The following is a 22,992-nucleotide window of genomic DNA, read 5'->3' on the forward strand; positions in this document are numbered from 1 at the left end:
CAAATACACCTCTATCCCAATATAACGCTGTCCTTGGGAGCCAAAAAATCTTACTGCGTTATAGGTGAAACTGTGTTATATCGAACTTGCTTTGATCCGCCGGAGCGCGCAGCTCCCACCCCCGCGGAGCGCTGCTTTACTGCGTTATATCCGAATTTGTGTTATATCGGGTCACGTTATATCGGGGTAGAGGTGTAGCACTAGGAATACGATATTGATTGTAATATTCAGTTTTACATTTATTCAGTGAAACCATCCATTTCTTAATTTATATGAAGCTGCTATGGCATTTCTAGTCTGTTACAGTGGAATGCCACTGAATGAAGGAGACCTTGACACAAAGTATCTGGACTAGGGCTGTTGATTAATCGCAGATAACTCACACGTTTAACTCAAAAATTAATCGCAGTTTTAATTGCACTGTTAAACAATAGAATACCAATTGAAATTTATTAAATATTTTGGATGTTTTTCTACTTGTTCATGTATATTGTATTCTGTGTTGTAATTGAAATCAAAGTGTGTATTATTTTTATTGCAAATATTTGCACTGTAAAAATGATAAACAAAAGAAATAGTGTTTTTCAGTTCACCTTATACAAGTTCTGTAGTGCAGTCTTTGTTGTGAAAGTGCAACTTACAAATGTAGATTTTTCTTTTGTTACATAACTGCAGTCAAAAACAAAACTATGTAAAACTTCAGCACCTGCCAGTCCACTCAGTCCTACCTCTTGTTCAGCTAATCGCTAAGACAAACAAGTTTGTTTACATTTACAGGAGATAATGCCCTCTTCTTATTTACAATGTTACTCGAAAGTGAGAACAGGCATTTGTATGGCACTTTTGTAGCCAGCATTGCAAGGTATTTACGTGCCAGATAGCTAAACATTCGTATGCCCCTTCATGCTTCGATCATCATTCCATAGGACATGCTTCTTCCATGCTGATGACACTCGTTAAAAAAATGACTTAATTAAATTTGTGACACAATTCTCCCCCAAGGAATTCAGTGTCCCCTGCTCTGTTTTACCCGCATTCTGTCATATATTTCATGTTATAGCAGTCTCGGATGATGACCCAGCACATGTTCATTTTAAGAACAGTTTCACTGCAGATTTCACAAAACGCAAAGAAGATTCCTATGTGAGATTTCTAAAGATAGCTACAGCACTCGACCCAAGATTTAAGAATCTGAAATGCCTTCCAAAATCTGAGAGGGACGAGGTGTATAGATCATGCTTTCAGAAATCTTAAAAGAGCAACACTCTGATGTGGAAACTACAGAACCTGAACTACCAAAAAAAAAAAAAAAGAAAATCAACCTTCTATTGGTGGCATCTGACTCAGATAATGAAAATGAACATGCGTTGGTCCGCACTGCTTTTGATTCTTATTGAGCAGAACCAGTCATCAGCATGGACGCATGTCCCCTGGAATGGTGGTTGAAGCATGAAGGGACATATTAATCTTTAGTGCATCTGGCATGTAAATATCTTGTGATTCTGGCTACAACAGTGCCATGAGAACACCTGTTCTCACTGTCAGGTGAGGTAAACGAGAAACGGGAAGTATTATATCCTGCAAATGAAAACAAACTTGTTTGTCTAAGCGATTGGCTTAACAAGAAGTAGGACTGAGCGGACTTGCAGGCTCTAAAATTTTACATTGTTTTATTTTTGAATGCAGTTTTTTTTTGTACATAATTCTACATTTGTAAGTTCAACTTTCATGATATAGAGATCGCACCACGGTACTTGTATTAGGTGAATTGAAAAATACTATTTCTGGTTTTTTACAGTGCAAATACTTGTAATCAAAAATAAATATAAAGTGAGCACTGTACACTTTGCATTCTGTTGTAATTTAAATCAATACATTTGAAAATGTAGGAAACCATCCAAAAATATTTAAATAAATGGTATTCTATTATTGTTTAACAGTGCGATTAATTTTTTTTAATCGCTTGACAGCCCTAATCTGGACCTAATCATAATCAGACTGGAAAAATACTCTCTCTCAGGATGAGTAGCACTCTGTCTTTAGGAAAGCTATGAGCAGCTGACATAGGTGGGTGGATTTTTCATATCCCATTTTTAGAAGACATCAACCACACAACCTCATTTGGTTGTTTTGCTGTCTACAAAAGAGACTTACGGAGCCCAATGAGCAATGTGTAGCAGAACTCCTGCCCAGTTACATGCAGGTTGGAAAACCACTTTGTGGGAGAGATGACTACAGTCTGTATCCACCTTCTTTGTTTGTCTCTCATCTCTCCTGTTGAAAGGGGCCTCCTGGTACCATGACAGCCCTTCACCCCTAGTAACACATGCCTCTACAACTCCCATCCCTCTCCATTCCCAAGTCTAATTGGCTATCCTACTACACTGGGACTACTGAATGTGTGTAGGTAATATTTCTATCCATAGAACAACAGGAGAACACCTGCTACAATAAACCATGAGGAAGTGCTAAAAATTATGTGGTAAACTAAATTGTGGAGGGGGAACTGCTAAAGGGTTTAAATTTCAATCCTACTAGTCTTTAAAAACAAAAATGCAGGGACTTAGAACAAGAATTTAAAATCTTCTATATACACATGTTAACGGTATCTGCTTTGAAGCAATCAATCACTATCCCATCACTTATTCAACTTACTGTAATGCCTGCAATTTTTTTTTTTAGGATATATTTGAATACCTGTGGTATCATTATTTGAGTTTGTAACTTATAAACTACTGTGAGGGTAATAAGTTGAAAAATTAGGGAGTTATTGTTGCCATGCTCCCATTAGAGAATCAAAAATGCATGAGTGAAGATGTGTAGCAGCATGGCCCTATGTCATCTTTTTGAAGTTAAGAAAGTTGGGCTATTTTCAAGCCTTCAAAATGTTGTTTCACCACATTTATTTTTCAAACATGGTTAAAGCATTAATTAAGAGCTGTAAATATGTCAAGTTTAAAGTTCTTAAATCAATTTTTAATTGGAACAAAAAATGGTTGAAATAGTTCAATTACATTTACTAATGAAAAGTCTTAGTTAATATTTAAACTCATTAATGCAAAATATTTCACTGTAATCCTATTCCTCGGAACTATTTGAAAAAAGTATAAAATACTTTTTAAAAGATGAACATTTCTTTGTACTTGTATCTTTAGCTGTTCAGGTGGCTGTCTCAGTCTAAAGAAAAAAAAGCATTTTGTGGGCTGAAGCCCAAGCATGATAAAATCTGTCAAAAGATTATTTTTAAACAATTGTAGGTAAACAGAAAATAAGGGTTGCAAGTTAAAGTGCTCTTTAACTCTTACACAAATTGACAAGTTTTATTTATCTGTTTGATTATACCCACACATGTTCTTTGATAAATCATAATTACTTAACAAGGTAGGAAGCTTTGTAATTGAATCAACAGCTGGAGTTCATACAGCTTTTTTATTTTTTATTGTGGATCACTGAATCTCATGCGTTAAGGATATCTTTCTCCTAATCAGTTTGCTACTTTGGAAAACTAAAGTATTATATAGAAAATATTCTAGTCACTGTATCCTGTAATTACAAAGGAGTAAATTGCTAAAAAATTGGCTTGTTTGACATTCTGTGCTTCTGATTTCTTAAAAGAAAAATAAACAGTAAAAAGAAAAATAAGTGTGATTCAAAATCTTTAAAAATTCAGGCTAATGAATATCAGTAGCGCTCCATTTTTTTCAGTCTATAGACCTTAACTTCATACTAGATTATTTAATACAGCAATTCACATTTCTTGGCTTGTCTTCTCTGCAGTGTTAGCTCAAAGTATTGGTTTAGTGTTGTCCCTACCCAGTTCCCATGCACACATCTCTAGCTTCAGCTAGGGGGTGCGTTTTGATTTGTTAGGGGGTGTGGGTTGGAGGTCCAAATGCTGCTGCTGCTTGAGCTGTAATGCAGTGGGGACTCAGCTACTCTGTTGCTGGTATTTCAAATGCTTTGTACTACTTGAGTGTTGTTTTGCAGTGTGACTGTTCACAGGAGCTAGGTTAACTTGAGAGCAGTTAACTCCAGTACAGATAATTGAGCTAACACTGCAGCAAAGACAGGCCCTCAATCAACCACCTTCATTTTCTCTCCTCTGGTAGTCTTTTGGACTTTAGTTTTAAAAACAACTAACCTCTGAGATGCTGTCAACTAAAGGCTTAATGCCTTGCCATGTTCAGACTTGTAGCCAACATGAGTACTCAGATATGGTTGTGACAAACATTACAATGCACTATTTAGGAGATTGCCTGGGAAGAGAGAACCTTCTTTTGGCCAGTGAAAATCCAGTCTTCATTAAGTTTTGTTACTTGAGTAGGATTTTACAGCTATGGTTGGTTGAGCAAGTGATTCTTCTGAACAGATTGATCTCATTCAGTTTATGTAAATATATGACTTTTGTTGATTCTGTCTTGAGCACTTTTCTTTTGTCCTATTCTCGTAGCTGATTTCTGGTGTTTTGATTGTACAGTGCAGGATGAAAGAAACAATGTTTATGCCTCACAAACCTCTTTCCATAAAACATGAATTAATTCCAACTTTGGAGGACCCTGAAGAGCAGAGTTGATCTGGTAGCACGTGCTGCACATCATCCTCTTTCTCCTCCTCCCCCCCCCCCCATGCTTGGCAAATGGCGCCTTGGGTATGTGCCAACACTTTGATTACGCAAGGCTTACTGTGTCCTAGTTATCTGAACAAAGACAGCTCTAAGGAACATACATATCACACCTAGGTCATATAGTCAGAAAAAGCTATCTCTGACAGAATTGCACTGAGCTGGGATCAGGCTTTCCCCGGTGGTAAGTTGATGTCAGAATTGTCCGCTTCCAAATGATGGCTTGCTTAATGTGCTAAATAAATGTACAGCTGTCAATTAGGAAAACTTGTTACATCACACTAGAGATAAGAAAAGTGGTTAGACTCACCATTTTAAAACATTATTAAAGGTTTTGATTTACAAATTACTCCTATTGAATGCCTTGCAGTAAGATTGGCAAATGTTACCTTTGTATTTGTTGGTTTTCTTTTAATGGATTAAAACAATCACAAAAAATCATGTATTTGGCCTCTTTAATGTTAAAGGTATGTAAATGAGGACAATAAATACATTTTAAGAGAATCAGTGATTCTGTGTGTCTGTAATACACTCACTTCTAGTAGTAAGAGTGAATCGAATGTTTTAAATTAGATTTAATTCTGTGATGAATTATTTTCATTTTATGATTGCGTTTAATGCATTCAGTAATTGAGTACATACGTAAGCATTGTACTTTAAATTTCTCTGAAAGATTATATCAGAAATCGTTACCACAATCACATAGTCAAGTCAAGGACTCAAAAGGAGACAAAATAGTCTTCTGATAATTGTACTATTATAAATTGCTACAAATCAAGCTATTTCATTACTTCAGCTGTAGCACTTGAAAAGATACTTTTTAACATTCAGAACAGAGCCTTCTAGGTAAATCCTCTTACTCAGGATTTGAATTTCTATAGACTGCTGTCTGCCTTGAGGTATTGTATGTCGTCTCTGAACTGCAGCGGCCTCTCCTGCATAACAACTATTTCACACAGCAGTAGACAGCTTCAGTACCGCAATATTTGTGTGAGGTGCAGATGTTTGCTAGCTGCTTCTGTTTGTTGCAGAAATGGGAGTTGGAAATTAACATGGTGTTTTGTAAATTTTGGTGTTGATGGTAGTAATTTATGGGATTGTTTGTGATTGATTAGCTTAATTTATTAGTATGCATGATTATTTTTTTGTCTGTATTGACTAACTGAAAGGAGGCTGTTGTTTATTGTAACCAACTAGAGGTGTAGAGTGGTTCATGTGTGTTTATGTGCTTGAAAGATTGTTGGTTTTGTATATGCAGCTTTGTAATAATTGTTTTGCACAAGTGCCTTGTTGTTTTTCTATAAAAATCTATATACCTGTTCTGGATTATCCGTAGTTTTACAGTGTGATTTGCTAAATGGTGCAGTCAGAAATGGATAACATTTTGGAATATTTGAGATGATGCTGTGGAATTTGAAATTGTAAGGTGGTTGTGTGTGTGTGTGTTTTCCTATTTAGTGAGAATATTCCTGCTGTTTCACTGTGTAGTGTTGAATACGGATAGATTTAAATGCTGAAATGGGCATTTCTACTTATGCAGTGATCTGTGTGTTCTCACTGGGTCTGATGAACATAACCATTCTGAAGAGGAACCGCCAAATAAGTGTCAAACATTTCATTTTTGATCTGTTCATTTTGTATAATAGCAAATCTGTACCTTTCTGTTTTATGTTAAACATTAATCGGTGATGATAGTGTCCATGTAAAATTTAGGCCCTTGCACAGGCCTAAATATACAGGTCTGTACATCTTTTTCTATCAGAAAAAATGTAAAGGAGACCTTTTGATTAATTTCTTTTAATCATTTTTAAATTGCCTGCTTAGTATTGCTATGGTAACAGACTAAAGGATGTCTCTGGGGCACACAACCTGCATTGCAATGCAAGTGAGAGGAGATTTTAACTTCTCTATCACTGCTGAGCCCTCGAAAAGAAAACAGGCAAGTCTAAGCAATAAGCTAATATTATTGTTTTGGTCTAATCTTTTCATTTTATTTTGGAAGTCATGGGTGTCCAGTGTTTTCTGTGTTCTTTTTTTGGTGATTGAATTATTCAAAAGTATTCATGATGCTGATGTGATAAACTAGGATTTATAATTAATGTTGAGATGACTTTATTTTTGGCAACTATCTGTATGCATGGATGAAGTTGACAGAATGCAGTGAGGATGTCTGTTCCATTTATGTATGGCTTAGAGAGCATCCTTGTAATTGGGTGGTGCAGCTCTAGTCTTCATAATTTATCTTGAATTGTAACATTGTAATTGGTTTTTTTAATTGTTTGATTTTAAGCTGGTCATAGATATATCTAAGTAAAAGTCCAGTGTATTATGGACCCTTGTTATAGTATCATTCTTGTGAGTCAAATTCTTTTGAGATGTTATTGGAGTGGTATCCTTGTGTTTACAACTATCTTGAAAAGAGGGTGAGTGCATCACTTACTCGGAACTTAGTTTTAAATGTTCTTGCTTCATTAATAACAGCTACTGTTGCTTACCTGCTTGGTACTCTAGACACCAGCAAATAAAATGTCATACTTGCATACTAACAAGATTACGTATAATTGTCCAGTAGCCTCATTTACATGATTTGTATTTCATATTAAATTTGGATTTAGTCAGTATCTAAACATTGTTGCTGTTACAATCTGGATTACAAATCAAGTATCTTATCTGCTTCGTTGTAATTTAGTACTTGCAGTAGGTACCAATATTCAGTAGGCCTTGTACATTGCAGTAAGAAAATATTAATCCAAACTCTGCACTGTATGTAGGAGATTTGTTTTCTATGAAGTTTCTTGAAAAATGCTGACGCATTTAGTTGTGTATGCATATTCCATCTATTTTGATACACCCACTTACTCTTAGTTTTCAGTTTTCATGTTAATGCTGTTCATTGAATTAATGTGAAACTTGTACAGTAGAACCTCAGAGTTACAAACATCCCAGGAATGGAAGTTGTTCGTAACTCTGAACAAAAACCGTTATGGTTATTCTTTCAAAAGTTTGCAACTGGACATTGACTTAATACAGCTTGAAAACTTTACTATGCAGAAGAAAATGCTTCTTTTAACCATCTTAATTTAAGTGAAACAAGCACAAACAGTTTCCTTATCTTATAAAAACTTCTTTAAACTTTCCCTTTATTTTTTTAGTAGTTTACATTTAACACGGTACTGTACTGTATTTGCTTTTTTTTTTTTTTCTCTTTTGATCTCTGCTGCCTGATTGCGTACTTCCGGTTCTAAATGAAGTGTGTGGTTGACTGGTCAGTTTGTAATTCTGGAGTTCATAACTTGAGGTTCTACTGTAAAATGATTGATCATGTCTAAACTTTCTTGTAGACAAACTTTATTACTTTGATTGTTTGGCTTCCCCTCTGGAGAAGGGAAATGCTTAAGAAATAAATTCAGAGTTTATATATTTTTTTAAATGAAATCTTATAATATTCCGTACAGTCAGACACAATTCCAAATGTTTTACAGAAACTGTTTTTTAAAATAAAAACTGGGACAATTGATTTCTAAGTGGTTATGAAAATTGTAGCTTTTTATCTGAAGTCAGTTATTTTTAATGCTTTAATATCTTGATAAACAGATGAAATGCTTCAAATCACTGTACTTCTGAATCTGTTTTATTTTTCTGTAGTAAATATACCATTTAATGACTTGCACGTTTATTTGCATGGGACTCTGAGATGGCTATGACTTGGTCTCAATTGTTGTGAAGGTCAAATAAATGCTTGAACAGATCTTAACCATTCAAATGATGAAGTCATTCTTTTAAAAACTTACTACCCTAACTATTTCATAAAATATCTGTTCTAAACTTAATTGTTAGAAGTATTGTCATTTAAGTTCATGAAACATTCTGTAAAATAATTTTACTTTCCTCTAATGAAACATATCTGTTAAAGATAAAATTTCAAAAGATTATATATTAGTTCTTGCATTTCAGGCTAACTGACTCATGTAAATTAGTAGATTTGCTTTCAAATATAAAAATTTGTTTCTGTATTAAAATAATTTCTCTAAATTATGACGATCAGAAACAAGTAAACAATATTAATTCTTTTTCAGCATTTTCAGTTAGCTTTGGTTGACAGCAATCCCTGCACTTTGTCCAACGCGGAAAGTAAGTATTTTTAAGATTTTTGATTTATGTATTTTGTTGCATATATAGAAAAATGCCATATATACAGAGCTACAACTGTTTTTAACTTACCTCTTTTAAAATGGCAGTTTTGGACAATGAGTACTTTAGGAATTTTCCTCATAGAATTGTTGAAGCTGGTGATACAGTCTGATGTAGGTAGCTATGGTTACCCAGGCTGCATAAATGAACATGAAACCAACTACTGTGAATAGTTTGTATCAAATATAGATGTGCCAATGGAATTATAGAATTACTGTCATCTTAGTAAATGGATGAAATAGTGATCCAGGAAGGGTCATACCTCATCAGTGTCTTTGAAGAGCTAAGGTTTGGGGAGGAATTGCTATTTCTTTTTGTTGTACACAGTGTTTGTCATATCTTATAGTTTTAAAAAGAAACTCTATAAACCTAGTCACTTTCTATTTTATTATAGAAATATTTTAATGCAATAGTAAAAATCCTATATTATACATAAGAATGATACAATATTAAAGTAAGACAAATTATCTTTTTCATTATTGGATAAGATAAAATTTGGTTAAGTTGCTGTATTATCTCACTTCAAAAGCATTAATTTCGTTCAGAAACATTTCTACATTTCTTCACAATCTTCCATTTGAACATGGATCAAATTTACAATGTACAGTTCTTCTTTGAGTGCTTGCATGTGTCCATTTCATTCTAGATGTGTGCATGACAGTGCACCAAAGCTGGAGAATGTTTTCCCATACCAGTACCCCTCAGGGCAGCGCACGCACCCTCATGCCAGTAGCCAAGGTTAAAAAGGGGTAGAGCTGTCCCAACTACCCCCTGCAGTTCCTTCTCCTCACCTGTGGTCACTAGTTGCGGGGGTGGGGTGTGTGTGAGAGAGAGAGAGAGAGAACTTCTTAAGCTCTTTCCTCTTCTGTTTAGGAAAACGTGAGGTTTTTGTATTGTAAATAATTAGTTTAGTACAGTTGTAGTTATAATTTCCATTAGTGGTACTCATCATGAAAAAATTCTTGGTTCTTATCTTCTTTTCCTTTGAGGTTTTAGCTCAAAACTGGGGCATGCCTAAGTCCGTGGGATTTAGGTGTTGTTGAGGCTGTAACAAAGCTACGCCGGTCAGCTATCCTCACTCCACTGTTTAAAGTCTTTGGGAGAAAGGCACTTGAGGCATATAGTGGATTTAAGACCAGGGCTAAGAAGTTGAGAGAAGTTCAACGTAAGAGAGATCCTGATGAAAGCAGCTTTGTGCCACCCAGCCTCTTGTTACTTGGAGATTCAAACATGACTCCATCTCAGAGCATACCACCATACTTCTTGGTGGCATCCCCACATCACAGAGAGTTAAAGAGAAGATATCATACTCTATCTCTGATACTGCACAAGCAGCAGAAAAAGTCTTCCTCTTTGAGGGCTAGGTACCTAACAGACTAAAACCAGATGAAGATCAGTACTGAGGTTAATGCAAAGTCGTCTCCTGCTAGGACCTTCCAGTACCTCATTCTAACCGTGTAGAGTCATTGACTGCAGTGGTATTATTGAGACCTACTCCATTGCCAGGACCTTCAGAGGCATCAGCTTCTATACAGAGGATGCCTGAGGCGTACACAGTGGCCAGGGATCTCCTGTGTCTATCGGTGCTGGACTCACCACTGACGTAGGATGTGGTCCGGGAATCGACTATTCTTACCACAGAGGCCTCAGTACTGAGACCTTTCATCTGCACCTGCATGTTCAGTGCCATGTGGGACTGAATCTTCGTTGGTACTGTCAGGGTATGGAAGTGCTATTGTGCAGCAGGGCAGATGTATGGTCCCTTCAGGAGGAAAGCTTTGGATGCTTTTTCCAGTACTGTCTGCCCCACATTGGTCCAGGTCCCAGTCTCTGTCTGCTTCACCCAGTACTGTGTCAGCTTGGCATTCAGACTGTGCTAACTCATCCTCTGAATTGGAGGTGGGATCTTGCACTTCAGGATCTTATTACAGAAGGGTTTGTGCATCTCATTTTTCCTTATGCAGGGCAAGGCCTTGGCACCATGATTATTATAGTCGAAGTCCAGGAATAGGATGCCTTAGGTTTGGGCTCTAGTATTGTATCTAAAATAACAGTGGCCTTTCTCGAATCCATGGGGGTAGCCCCAGCATTAAGGTCTTTCTCTCCTAGATAGAGGTCTACCAAAATCCCTGTGAAGGTGCTGTTCTCCATCTGGTACTGTAGCAGCTGAGGAACCTTATCCTCCAGTATCTGACCCTTCTGTCACAGATATTCAGCAGACAACAGCAGACTGACACTATAGTGTCTCTGTTCAGCACTTCTTCATCATTACCAGATGAGGATGCGTTCTCAGATGTCCTTGTCCCCTGTTCTGAATGATTATAAAATGTATCAGGAACTTAAGAAAAGGGAACTTAAGAAAAATTGAACTGGTCCAGGATAATGCACACAAGTTAGTGGATATTTTACATTCTGCAGGACCTGCTAGAGTGGCTCTGCCTATTAATGAGACCATCTTAGAACCCACCAAAATTCTTTAGCAAACTTACTTTTCTCTGACACACACTGCCAAAAGAGTGGCGAAGAGATACCAAGTTCCCTCCCAGGGACATGAGTATTCCTATTCACAGCCAGCCCCGGGATTTTTGGTGGTGGCAGCTGTGAATAAGAAAGCGAGACAAGGGCAATCTAAATCTACTCCCAAGGGCAAAGATGCAAAAAGCTTGGATTTATTTCAGAAAAATGTTTATTCTTCATTAGGATTGCAGTTAAGAATTGAAAACCATGACGCTGTCTTAGCTTACTGTGATTACTCTAGTTGGGATTCAATGTTGAAATTTGTGGACAAGTAGCCAGGTGGTGATAAAGAGTTCAGAGCTCTTATAGATAAAGGCTGCCTGATAGCAAGATCATCATTACAGGCTGTATTGGATGAGGCCGATTCAGTAGCTTGGGTGATAGCAACAGCAGTCACTGTGCATCGTGGTTCTTGGCTGCAGTCATCTGGCATTTCAGCTGAAGTCCAGCAAACAATTGAGAACTTCCCTTTTCAGGGCCCAAGTTTACTTTCTGGAAAGACAGATAAAGCTTTGTATTTTCTTAGATATAGGGCAACCCTTAAGTCTTTGGGCATATATACCCCAGGCCCTAAGAGAATGCAGTTCCACCCTCAGTTCCAGCAGAGGAACCTGTTCTACCCAGTAAGGCAGCCAGACCAATCCGGGAGATGACATAAGTTTCAGAGGAAGAGAGTACCTCTGCCTCCTGAGTTTTCTGCTACTTCCATACAATCTGTAACATCTAAGCGGTTTATTGGACTCCTTAGTCAAGGCCAGCAAACTCATCCTAATTTCTTCTCCCTTTGGCAGTAGGGTTCTCAGCACAGTGGAACTGGAATATGTACTGCAATTTACCTCTATTTCTCCCCCTCCCTATCCCTGTTCAGGGGCCATTCTCACAAGACTATATTAATTCAAGAAGTTCAGTCTGTTACAGTTAGGGGCAGTGGAGGAAGTACTTCCTCAGCCTTGGGTGAAGGGAGTCTGTTCTCACTATTTTCTCATTCCAAAGTCCAAGGGAGGCCTCAAACCTATTTTAGACCTACAAACCACAACAGATACATAAAAACTAAAGTTTTGTGGGGTTACTTTAACATCATTTCACAAAGGATTTCTTTCTGGATCTCCTCCTGTATTTGTCTGTACTACGACATTGCTGCAGCTCCACTATCTCACAGAATTTTAGCACACTCTACAAGAGCGCAAGCAGCATTGGTTGCTTTCTTGGTTTACGTTCCTTGGTTTACAGGGTTGCAGCTTGGTCATCTATTATCCCATCCCTAGACTACAATTATTAAAGGATGCCTAGTTCCATGTGGCCATGAAGGTTTTTTTGGATTTGTTGCAGCAGATGTTTATCAGTTTATGGTTCTCCCTTTCAGCCTGTCATCAGCCCTTTGAGTCTTCACAAAGTGCATGGCAGTGGTTGTGGCACATCTCAGGAAGGCAGGGGTCCAGGTGTACCCATGTCTGGACAGCTGGTTGGTTCGAAGTCAGTCCAGACAAGTAACAATGGCCATTGGGAAAATCCAATTTGTCTTCCACTTGTTGGGCCTGTTGATCAACAAGGACAAATCAGCTCTTTTCCATGTACAGAGAATCAAATTCATAGGAGAGATTCTTGGCTCGACCACAGTTGGTGTATTTACCTCAGGCCAGGTTTCAGTTGATATTGTAGCTATGCAAAAACCTCAAGGCATATCCTTGTACGACAGAGGAATTGCCTGAAAGCTCTAGGTCACATGGTGGCTTGTACATATATAACTCACAATGCCATATGTCACTTCAGAGTCATGCAGAGGTGGTTGAAGTCTCTCTACCATCCCTCTTATTATCCATTGGACATACTGACTCACATACCTGCAGGTGTTTGGTCATCCCTGGAAGGACTGTGCCAGTGTATGCCATAGGATTCATTTTGCCCCAACCTTGCCCTCCATGACCCTAATCACAGACGCTTCATGTCTCAGTTGGGGAGCTCACCGAGGGGACTTTGACTCTGGGTCTCTGGTCAGGTCAGGATCTCCTTTCCACATAAATGTTTGAGCGTTTCCAACTATCCACCTGGACAGTCAACTCTTCCTTCCTTCTTTGATAGCATCTGCCTGGCCGCACCAACGTTAGTCCTCAAACCTGTTGAGCCTTTTGATTTGAGATACTATACCTCTCCCTGAGGTCTCAGGTACGGTTTCACAGAACCATGGGCACACTACCTCCCAGCCCACTTAGCCTACACTTGACTGTTTGGATGCTCAATAGTTAGTTCCCCATGAAGCAGTCTGTTCCCTTGGCGTGCAAAATGTTCTTTAAATAGCAGAAAATCCTCCATCAGTTATACTTACCTCAAGAAATGGAAGAGGTTCTCTGTGTGGCCCCTTCACAGGCTCAGTTCACCTGATTTTGGATTATTTGCTTCACCTCAATGAAAAAGGACTTTCTGTCAGTTCCTTCTGGGTTCATCTGGCAGCTGCCTCTGCAATCTGATCTGCTGTAGAAAGAAGATCTGTTTTTTCCCAACCCTCTGATTGTTAGATTCTTAAATTTTGGACAAGTTCTTCCCACCTTTTAGGGCCCAACACCATCCTGGGATCTGACTTTGGTTCTGTGGGTTTTAATAGGGCCCCCTTTTGAACCTATAACTATCTCCTCGTTTTCTCATCTCTCAATGAAAGTAGTATTTCTGGTGGCTATTTTTTTGGCTAGAAGGGTAGCAAAACTTCAGGCTTTGCTTATACCTCCTATACGGTGCTTTATGAAGATAAAGTTAGTTTGTGTCTACACACCAAATTTCTTACTAAAATTGTGGTAGACTTGCATCTAAATTAGCCTGTATACTTACCAACCTCTTTTCTGAGACCTTCCTCTCACAAACGTGGAAAAACTCCATACTGTGTATGTTCATAAGGTGTTTGTCTTTTACCTGGACAGGGCTACAGAGTTAGGTTGTCTCTGCAATTATTCATCTCCTTGGCTGACCGGATGAAGAGGCACCCTGTCACTTTGCAGAGGATTTCTTCCTGAATCTCCTCCTGTATTAGTCTGTGCTACAATATTGCTAAAATTCCACTATTTCGGAGTTTTAGCGCATACTATGAGAGTGTAAACAGCATTGGCTTTATGGGTTACATTCCTATTAGTGATGTTTGCAGGGTCGCAAAGCTGGTTATCTGTTAATATGTTCATCACTCATTATGCTCAATAAACAGGTCTCATGAGATGTTGCTAGATTAGAGAGAGGGTGTTGCAGTCCTTGTTTAGGTAGACTCTGATACCCTCTTTCATCTGGAACTGCTTGTGAATCACCTAAAGTGGAAGTGTGAGCACTCAGACAAAAAAAAATGTTACATACTTGTTTCGTAACTGTTGTTCTTTGAGTTAACTTGCAAGTGACAATTGCATGACCCACCCTCCTTCTCCTATACATTGAAGTCACATTCTGCCCTTGTATATTTGCATGAGTGGGTAGAGGGCACATGCGCTGCTCTGACCGCTACTGCTGTGGAAACAAGTTCTCCCACTTAGGTATATGTAGGTGTCTCATACCTAAAGTGGAATGGACATGTGCAACACATCTTGAACTGTTACCAAACAGATATGTATCAGTTTTTTACTGATGCAAATGAAAATTTAATCAAAAATTAAGAAAAATATCTATAGAAGTTTTCTCTACAACCTGTTCTAAACAACTGGTGTGCTTTCTGGGCAAAAATAAAAGCATTGTCAGCTGTCAGTCAGGAGGCTAAGTATACTAGAAAGTCCTCTCCAAAGTTTTTACTTTTCAGGGCTGCCTGCAGACAGTTGGAGAGTTCCCACCTAAATCTGATCTTTGGGTTTTTTGTACATTATTTTCTATCAGCAGTGTGATCCCTTATTGTATATTTTATATGACCTATACTGCCAATTTTCTCAATGCTTCCAAGTTCCTTTGAGGGTTTTTGTTTTGTTTGGTTTGGCTTTTTTTGCTTGCTGGTGTGCCACAGTATGAATGCCTTTTCCCGGTACTATTAGGCAAAATGCCCAAAAGGCCTAAGAACGGAAATTGAAGAGGCAGTGAAACATACTTCATTCTTCAGCCCTTGGTGGAAGGATGATTGTACACTTTTGGACTCCAGAGTTCTTTTGCATTCTTCAAGGTACCCTTTCCCCAACTAGTGTTACAGGAGTATAAGAATCTCCTTTATCACCCTCTTTGCCCTTCCAACTGACCTGTCTGAATAGCAGCATTACAGTGACTCCCTGCTTACCTGAAATTCGGCTGTTTCAATAGTAAGCATGTTTCCCTCTATTATTCAGATTGTTTTTAATATTGCATCCTCCATTTCTCTCCTCAGTATGGTGGTAATTCATTTTGTGGTTTCCCATTGAATGGAGAGAGAGAGTGCTAATTCCAGTTGAATTAGATTCCTCCCAAGAAAAGGAGCAGCTCTGAGACGGAGAATGAGAAGTTGCATTAAAATACTTGAAAACCCTTTTTTTTTTTTTTTCCCCTTGGGAGTTTTTCAAATGTATGCGAAGAGATTGTCATATTTATGGAGAGTGGTAGAGCTCTCCAAAACCAAAGCTGAAGTATTTTCTTGCTCCATGCAAAAAAGACATGGTTATCTCATTTGATGTGTCATATGTGATTGATGTAAGATGAACAAAAACCAGCTAGCAAGGGATATAGATTAAACTAAGACACAAATTAAGTATAAAATTCTGAAGAATAATCTGTTCCCAGAGCTACAATGAGGTACCTCCTCTCTGGTTAAAGACATAATAGTTCAGAGGGAGATTAGCCTCTTCCCACCAAGGACCCAAGCAGGTAACTCAAGAACTTTGAATCATCTGTGCAAACATCTGTCATTGATTTCTTTTTCCAAAATTACAGTGTAGTGGGATTTGTCTTGATCGTCAACAGGAACTAGAAGAGCCTAACTCACAGATGAACATTTACTCACCTGTTAATCCTGATGAGCCGTGCTCAAGTCTTTCAGAAGAATTTTTGCTCAAATTACAGTACGTGATTGGAAAGGGAAAATCCTTTCTGACACTTTCCAGCAGCCAGTTCCTTGGCCTTGTTAGGAATGATGATACAGTGCATAGCGGTAGACCATTGGTGAGGATCTAGGTGAAACATAAAGACTTCTACTGGATATTTTGTGGCAATTTCCAGGAAGAACTGTTGAAGTTATATTTTTCTGATCATATCTCAGTTCCTTACCTGGTGGTTCTTGAGAACACATTATTTTAGGAGTATCTTCCATATCCTTAAAAAACTGTTTTGGATGGATTCCAGTCTGTTGATGTCAGAAAACATTTAAACTGTGGCATACCTTCTACACATTAAGGCATGCTACTTTTCCAGGGTTGGCACTCCTGGTAATCAATCCAGGCAATATACATTACAGAGGTACTGAACACCAAAGCAGACTGGCTAAAAAACCATCCAATTTAAATGGTGGAGTGTTCAGTTTACACACAGTGGATTTCTGACCTGATTGTAACAAGGAAGGGCAAGCATGATCTGTGGGAGTACATCTACACTACTAAAAAAACCCTTGCGGCAGCGATTGAGTCCAGGTTAACTGACTAGGGCTCACGCTACATGGCTAAAAATAGCTGTGTAGATGTTTGGCTCCTCTCTCTTCTCCTCCTTCCCCCCCCCCCCCTGCTGCCACCAGATTTCAGAGCCAGGCTCCAGCCGGAGTGGGAACATTTACACTGCTATTTTTAGCCCTATAGCCTGTCAGTTGACCTGGATTCTGAGACTCGCTGCTGCAGGGGTGTTTTTTTGTTTTGTTTTGCAGTGTAGACATACCCTTTGTACCTGTGTTAGATTTCAGGATGGGATCACCCATAGAGGCCTCTAGAGGGGTTAGACAAAATTAGGCACTGATGCATATACAGCAAAACTGAATCTGATTAAAGCTTAAATTTATAGATAGCTTTGATAGGATCCTGGTAGTGAATTATATAATACTCCAACTAGTAATAATAACTAAATTGCTAGCACTGCTGAGTTATTATCCCATTGAAAATTAGCAGGTAAATGAAACTTTCCTTTCAAAATTTCTTGCTCTACAAGTGGGAGAATACAGAGGAAGGTTTGTTTGCCATCCTTATGGCATACTGAGTTATTTGAGGGGGAAAGTGATGATAAAGTAGTGCATTGTTAAATGAAAATTAATGTTAAATGATAACATGAAGTTTCCAGTGTCTTGTGTTATGTGGATCTTTCTAAATTGCAGTAATTTAGAGGGTAACATGAAATTTCCATGCTGAATATTAGCCTTGTGTAAAATACCAGCCTGGTGGAAAAGTGAGAGTTGAGCTTGGATTCTGTGTAGTGAAAGGTGATACTCAGTTTTATAGCGATACTTGAAGTGGAAATGTTAGGGGTTTTATTTGCTGGTGTACTGAGTGATCTTTTCAGCCTCTCATGCTCTGAGTAATGCTGAGCTGTTTTTCAGCAAGTTAAAATTAAAGTTGTTTTAATGAGCCAAATTTTTTCTACATTATGTACGCGCATTTCTCTAGTACTATAAGTCATGAGATACTGTAAATTAGAGCTCAGAATGAGCAAGTGGGCAATAGTTTCTTAGTTACCAAGGCAGTAGGGATGACGGACAACTGTCATTAGTGATTAACGTTCATTTAGTTTACTATATTTGTTCTATCCTTCTGACTTACACCGTCAAATTTTGTTAAGCAGTATATTTCACCTATATTGAATATAATGATTGGATAACTTAAATATGGTGTTTTAATTTCCCTGTTATTTTTATTCCCTTAAAGGGCCCAATCTGGCACAGTGCTGTGTGCTGTGAATGCCCTTTGAAATCAGTCCTTGTGGGAGTAGGCTAATTCTCCCATAAAGAATATGCTTTTTTCTTTGTGAGCCTGGAAGGTGAAATAAAAGGGGCATGAGGCTTTTTTTTTTTTTTTTTGGTGGTTTCTAAAAATGTAAAAGAGCCTAAAGTTATTCTTTTAAACCTAAAAATGGTTTCTGGGCTGTTTAAAAACAACAAAAAACTTGTCTTTTCTGTAACACTGATTTGGGTACCTAATAAAATTGTCATCACGAGACTAAAAACTGAGCACTTGAAAGAGGAAGGAATATCTCAATGGGATTGACTATTTAAAACTTAATTCTTGTCTAGCACCTATTAACTCTCATTGTCTGGGGGAAAGCATATCTTTGTTAAAGATTTAGCACAGTTCCCCCTTCTTCTCTAAACCTTGTCTGTATTAGAATTTAAACGGGAGATGTGCTTGCTAACATATTGTGGGTCTAGTGTAAAGTAGGAACGCTGCCTTGAACATGTGTTCTTCTGATCAAGTTAAAGCCTTAGTGAGGAGCCTAGGTTGAACTCCGACACCTGAGTATGTGTTAAACTAAGTATACATTGCTTGTCTGTACTAAACTTTTAGAATGTTTCAGGGTATGTCTACATCACAAACTAAATTGTAATGATGACAGGCACACCTGCATTAGCTTTAATTTAGCTAGTGCAGCTAACAGTAGCAATGAGGATGTGACTAACCGGTCTAGGCAGCTAGCCTGCACTTAAATCTGTGCTATTGTTTCCCCTGCTAGCTAGATTAAAACTAATGCAGATATGCCTATCTGTGCTATAGTTGCACCTGAATTTCCAGTGCAGATGTACCATCAGCCTTTTATTCTAGTATAGATAAGTCCTAAGAGTGCCCATGCATGTACTTGAGGTACCACCCCATCCCCAAGAAGTCTTTCAACAAAACTAGGGAAGATCAGACTTCGATACTGCTGATATTTCTAAGGTAAAGAAACAAGCAGGACAAAAACATGCAAACTCTTTCTGTAAATCATGGGGGGAAATCATTTGTGAGTCATCTTTAAAGAATAAATAGCATAGCTTTAGGAATAAATGCAGGGATTTATGATGTTATATTTGAGCTTATTTTGATGTTTTCATGAGAAATAACTTATTTTTTTAGAGTCTGTTACTCTGCCAATATTTTTAAAGAAACTTGGTATCTATACTGTAAGACCAGGAATAATTGTGTTAGTCTTAAGTTATTTTATTGTATTTAGTAAGTTATTAGAGCCTTTAAAGTGAAGAGATACTGGGACCTGGAAACAGGCCTTCCCCCACCTACCCTTTTACACAGCAGTGGTCTCCATAACACAGCCCTCTAAACTGATAAACTAATTACTAATTAAGGGCTGGATTCACCAGTTCAGTCTGACTGCTTTGCCTTGCCCTGGTGATGCAAAGCAGTTGTAAACTCAACTATTGGTGCACTCTGGCAGCTTTATGCTGTTCTGAATACCAGTGGATCTGCTGTTTAATTTTTTAAAAACTTTTAATTTATGTTGACAGAAATATTTCATAGTAGCATTCTCTTTGGATTTCTTGTTTAGTATTCATGTATGAGATTTTAAATAATTAAAAAAAACAAAACAATATTCCTTAACAGAAAGCTAGATGAAAATTGATTTTTGTCTCCTCAATATGAAATAGTCTCTGTGTTTTGGGGATAAAATAAAAATTGAGACAATTTTTAGTGAGTTAATGTACACTGACTTTCAGTTAGTTTCTAAAGGATTTTTATCATATTAACTGAGGCTTTGTCTACACTGGGTCTTCATTGGCAAAACTTTTGTTGTTCAGGGGTGTTACAAAAACACACACACACCTGTCCCCTTCTCTCCCTCCCCCCCACCCCCATGACAAATGTTTTACCGACAAAAAGCACCGGTGTGAACAGCGTTTTGTCAATGGGAGCGCGCTCCTGCCTACAAAGCCGCTGCTGCTCGTGGTGGGTTGGAAGTGTTTTGTCGGCAGGAGAGCTCTCTCCTGCCGACAAAAAGCAGCCACACAGGGGTGCCTTTTAGTGGCACAGCCTTATTGCTAAAAGCCTCATAGTGTAGCCATAGCCTTACTGAGCATGATCCACAGTCAGAACTCGTGTGTTGAGTGACATAGTCTTTGGCCTACTAAGTTTTTTAAATAAGATTTTTTTTTAAATGTTAAAATATAGATTTATGTGGATGCTTCAATTATGGTAGTTCTGGTTATTAATTTTCTTTAAATTATACATACTTTACATATGTTTTTTCTCACTAGCACTTAGTTGCTTCATAGCTTGGGGGGAGTGATTTGAAGTTATATTTGGTGAAAATAATAGTTTTCTGCAAATCAAAATAGTTTTAGGGAATGGAATTTGGTTTTGCTTTGTTGGGTGGTGGATAATTATCCCCTGAAAAATGTATGTGAAAATTTACCAAACATAAAACAGCTTATTCATAAACACATAGAGTAAATCTTTTTAAAAAAACAAAGAAACAGAAAACTTCCTAGCCAATCAGCCATCAGCAGAGTTGAGGGATGGACTGGCCCAGGATGTTTGGCATCTTACTATTATGGTGGTAGTGAGTTAGAATTCCCTTAGATGCATGCATGCATGCATACTAGGGATGCTAAAAGCATTTTGACCTGTCTAGTCAATTGTCTGTAGTTTTACATGGCTCAGTGGAAAAATGACCATTTTATGCTAGACTGTCTTCTGAAATAACTGATGCTGTATGTTATTGGACAGCTGAAACTTCCAGATTTCCCAAGACAAATAAGAGTTTTAACTATTTGAGATACTGTGCCTTAAATCAAATTCAGTTGCTGAATCAGGGCCTTTTGAGGGTAGGTGCATGAACTAAGTCTAGGAGTAGGGGATAAGAAGCTTGTGTGCTTTTGCAGAGAGAATGTGTGTGCTTTAGTGCATATAACATATTTTTTCTGGTCTGAGATCTATCCAGTCAGCTCCACCACTAATTAAATAGTAGCAGAAAAAAAATATTGGCTTGTTTCTGATTGGCTTATGTACTGAAAATATTACAACATGGTGCTGTTATGCATTTTCTCCATGTCTCTCATAGCTACTTTTGTTTTTGTTAAGTTTGGTGTAATTTCAATAAGGTTTGTGGTACTGTATCTGATTTACAAGTTCAGGTTTTTGCATTGTTTGTATGCAAGCATAACGCTGTTATTGGAGCACATGTTCATATTTCACCAATGCTACTGTCAGATTTGAAATCACTGATAAAATTTATTTGGAAATAAACCTTAACTCATAACAAATTACTTATGTTTTTAAAGTGTTTAATATTAAACTATTTCGTTCTTATTAAATGTCCGTTTTTATCATAATTAATTATTTTACTTTCCCACTTTTACAGTTCAGTTTCACATTGCCCACTTATATGAAATCCAGGTAAGTGTTAAGCTTTTTGTATTTTTGATGACGTATAGTCAGTGTGTTATATAATCAGTTTGTGAAATCCAGCCCACTAGTGACACTTTTGTGAATGAAAGTTAGGCACATGCTATGTGAAGTTCGCATCAACTTATGTTCATTAAGAAAATAATTATAATGGACGAACAGCTCAGGAAATGTAATTCGTTGTGGTAAGTTCAAAATATTGCCCATATAAGAGTCCGGCTAGCTATTTTTTCTTAATCTTTGTATTTGCTAGTTCCTAAATACGCTGTCAGTCATTTTCAGGCAAGAACTAAACTTGAACTATTGGCTAAAATTTCTTTGTGAAATTTAAATTGACTTTCAATACAGTAGTTCCTAAAACAGTTTCCAGATGCTCTAAGGCTCCATATGTGTGAACACATAGACATAAAGACACCTAAAAATGAGGTTACTGCCAGATAAGATGAGTCATCATCTGCAGACTATAAAGTTATGCTGTTATGAATTCTGGGCCAAATTCTGCCCTCAGAGTTTCCTCAGTAGGCTTTTGGTAAGGTATGGACAGCTTATCCACCAATCTGAATGAAGATGCTAGGGTGCAAATAAATGTAACACACTAGCTATTAAGTATACCTTCAAAGTGTGGTGTAATTTGAGTGAAAACATAGTCACACAGTGTGCATTGTACACTTTCTATTGGGTATAGATGTAGATACTAGTTGAAAAAAAACAAGTAAAAGATGTGTCCTGAAGAACACAGATAAATTGAAAATAAAAGCTATTGTAAACAAAATGGTGCCAAGTAAATTCTGTGCTTTCCTCAACTAAAGGATAAAGTAAATGTAATTGTAGTGGGGGGAAGCATAAATTGACTTTGTTTTGTGAAAGTTAAATTATTTTTAAAAAACATGTATATTTTGTAAATAAAACATCCAGACCCTCATATCAGGTGCCTTACATCAGTGGTTTCCAAACTTTTTACCGAGGTGACCCACCCACGGTCCAAATTTGTGTGTGTTGCGGGGAGGGGGCGGCAAAATCATAGGCTAGGTTGGTCCTTCACTGCTGCCACCAGTGCTGCCTCCGCACCCTGCTGAGGAGGCACTGATTACCTGCAGCAGCATTCTCTGCCCTAGCACTACAATGCTAATTCCAGCCTTGTGCAGAAGGGAGGCTGTCATGGTGGAAAGTTGGTTGGGCCAAACCTGAGTCGCACTGTAGCCCTGCAGATTAGGTTGCAACGTCACTCACCCAAATTTGGCCCATCTGCCCCTCTGTCATTGACTGCCTCTCCTCGGCAATAGGCCAGAATTACCATTGCAGTGCTGGGGCAGAGGACGTGGGGCAGGTCATGATGGAGGGGCAGCCGGGCCAAACCTGAGTGCTGCTGCTGCTTCTTTGTATGGCTAATGTAGAGCAACAACTATAATTTTACATTTAGGTGGTTAAGACAGATAATTA

The 22,992-nt window shown here is 38.0% G+C and overlaps 1 protein-coding gene across 8 annotated transcripts in view; it reads left to right on the forward strand.

Moving 5' to 3' along the window:
- Positions 1-22,992, forward strand: part of LOC113406352 (lysine-specific demethylase 6A) — a 283,935-nt gene that overhangs the window by 165,291 nt on the left and 95,652 nt on the right. For all 8 annotated transcript variants that reach the window (XM_026650736.1, XM_026650746.1, XM_026650739.1 and 5 more), the window contains 2 exons: positions 8,698-8,752; positions 21,509-21,543. In XM_026650736.1, coding sequence (XP_026506521.1) covers positions 8,698-8,752; positions 21,509-21,543 — 90 coding nt within the window. The remainder of the gene's footprint in view (positions 1-8,697; positions 8,753-21,508; positions 21,544-22,992) is intronic.

The sequence above is a fragment of the Terrapene carolina genome, unplaced genomic scaffold, assembly GCF_002925995.2.
Source record: "Terrapene carolina triunguis isolate 2854851 unplaced genomic scaffold, T_m_triunguis-2.0 Scaffold26, whole genome shotgun sequence".
Taxonomy (NCBI): domain Eukaryota; kingdom Metazoa; phylum Chordata; order Testudines; family Emydidae; genus Terrapene; species Terrapene triunguis.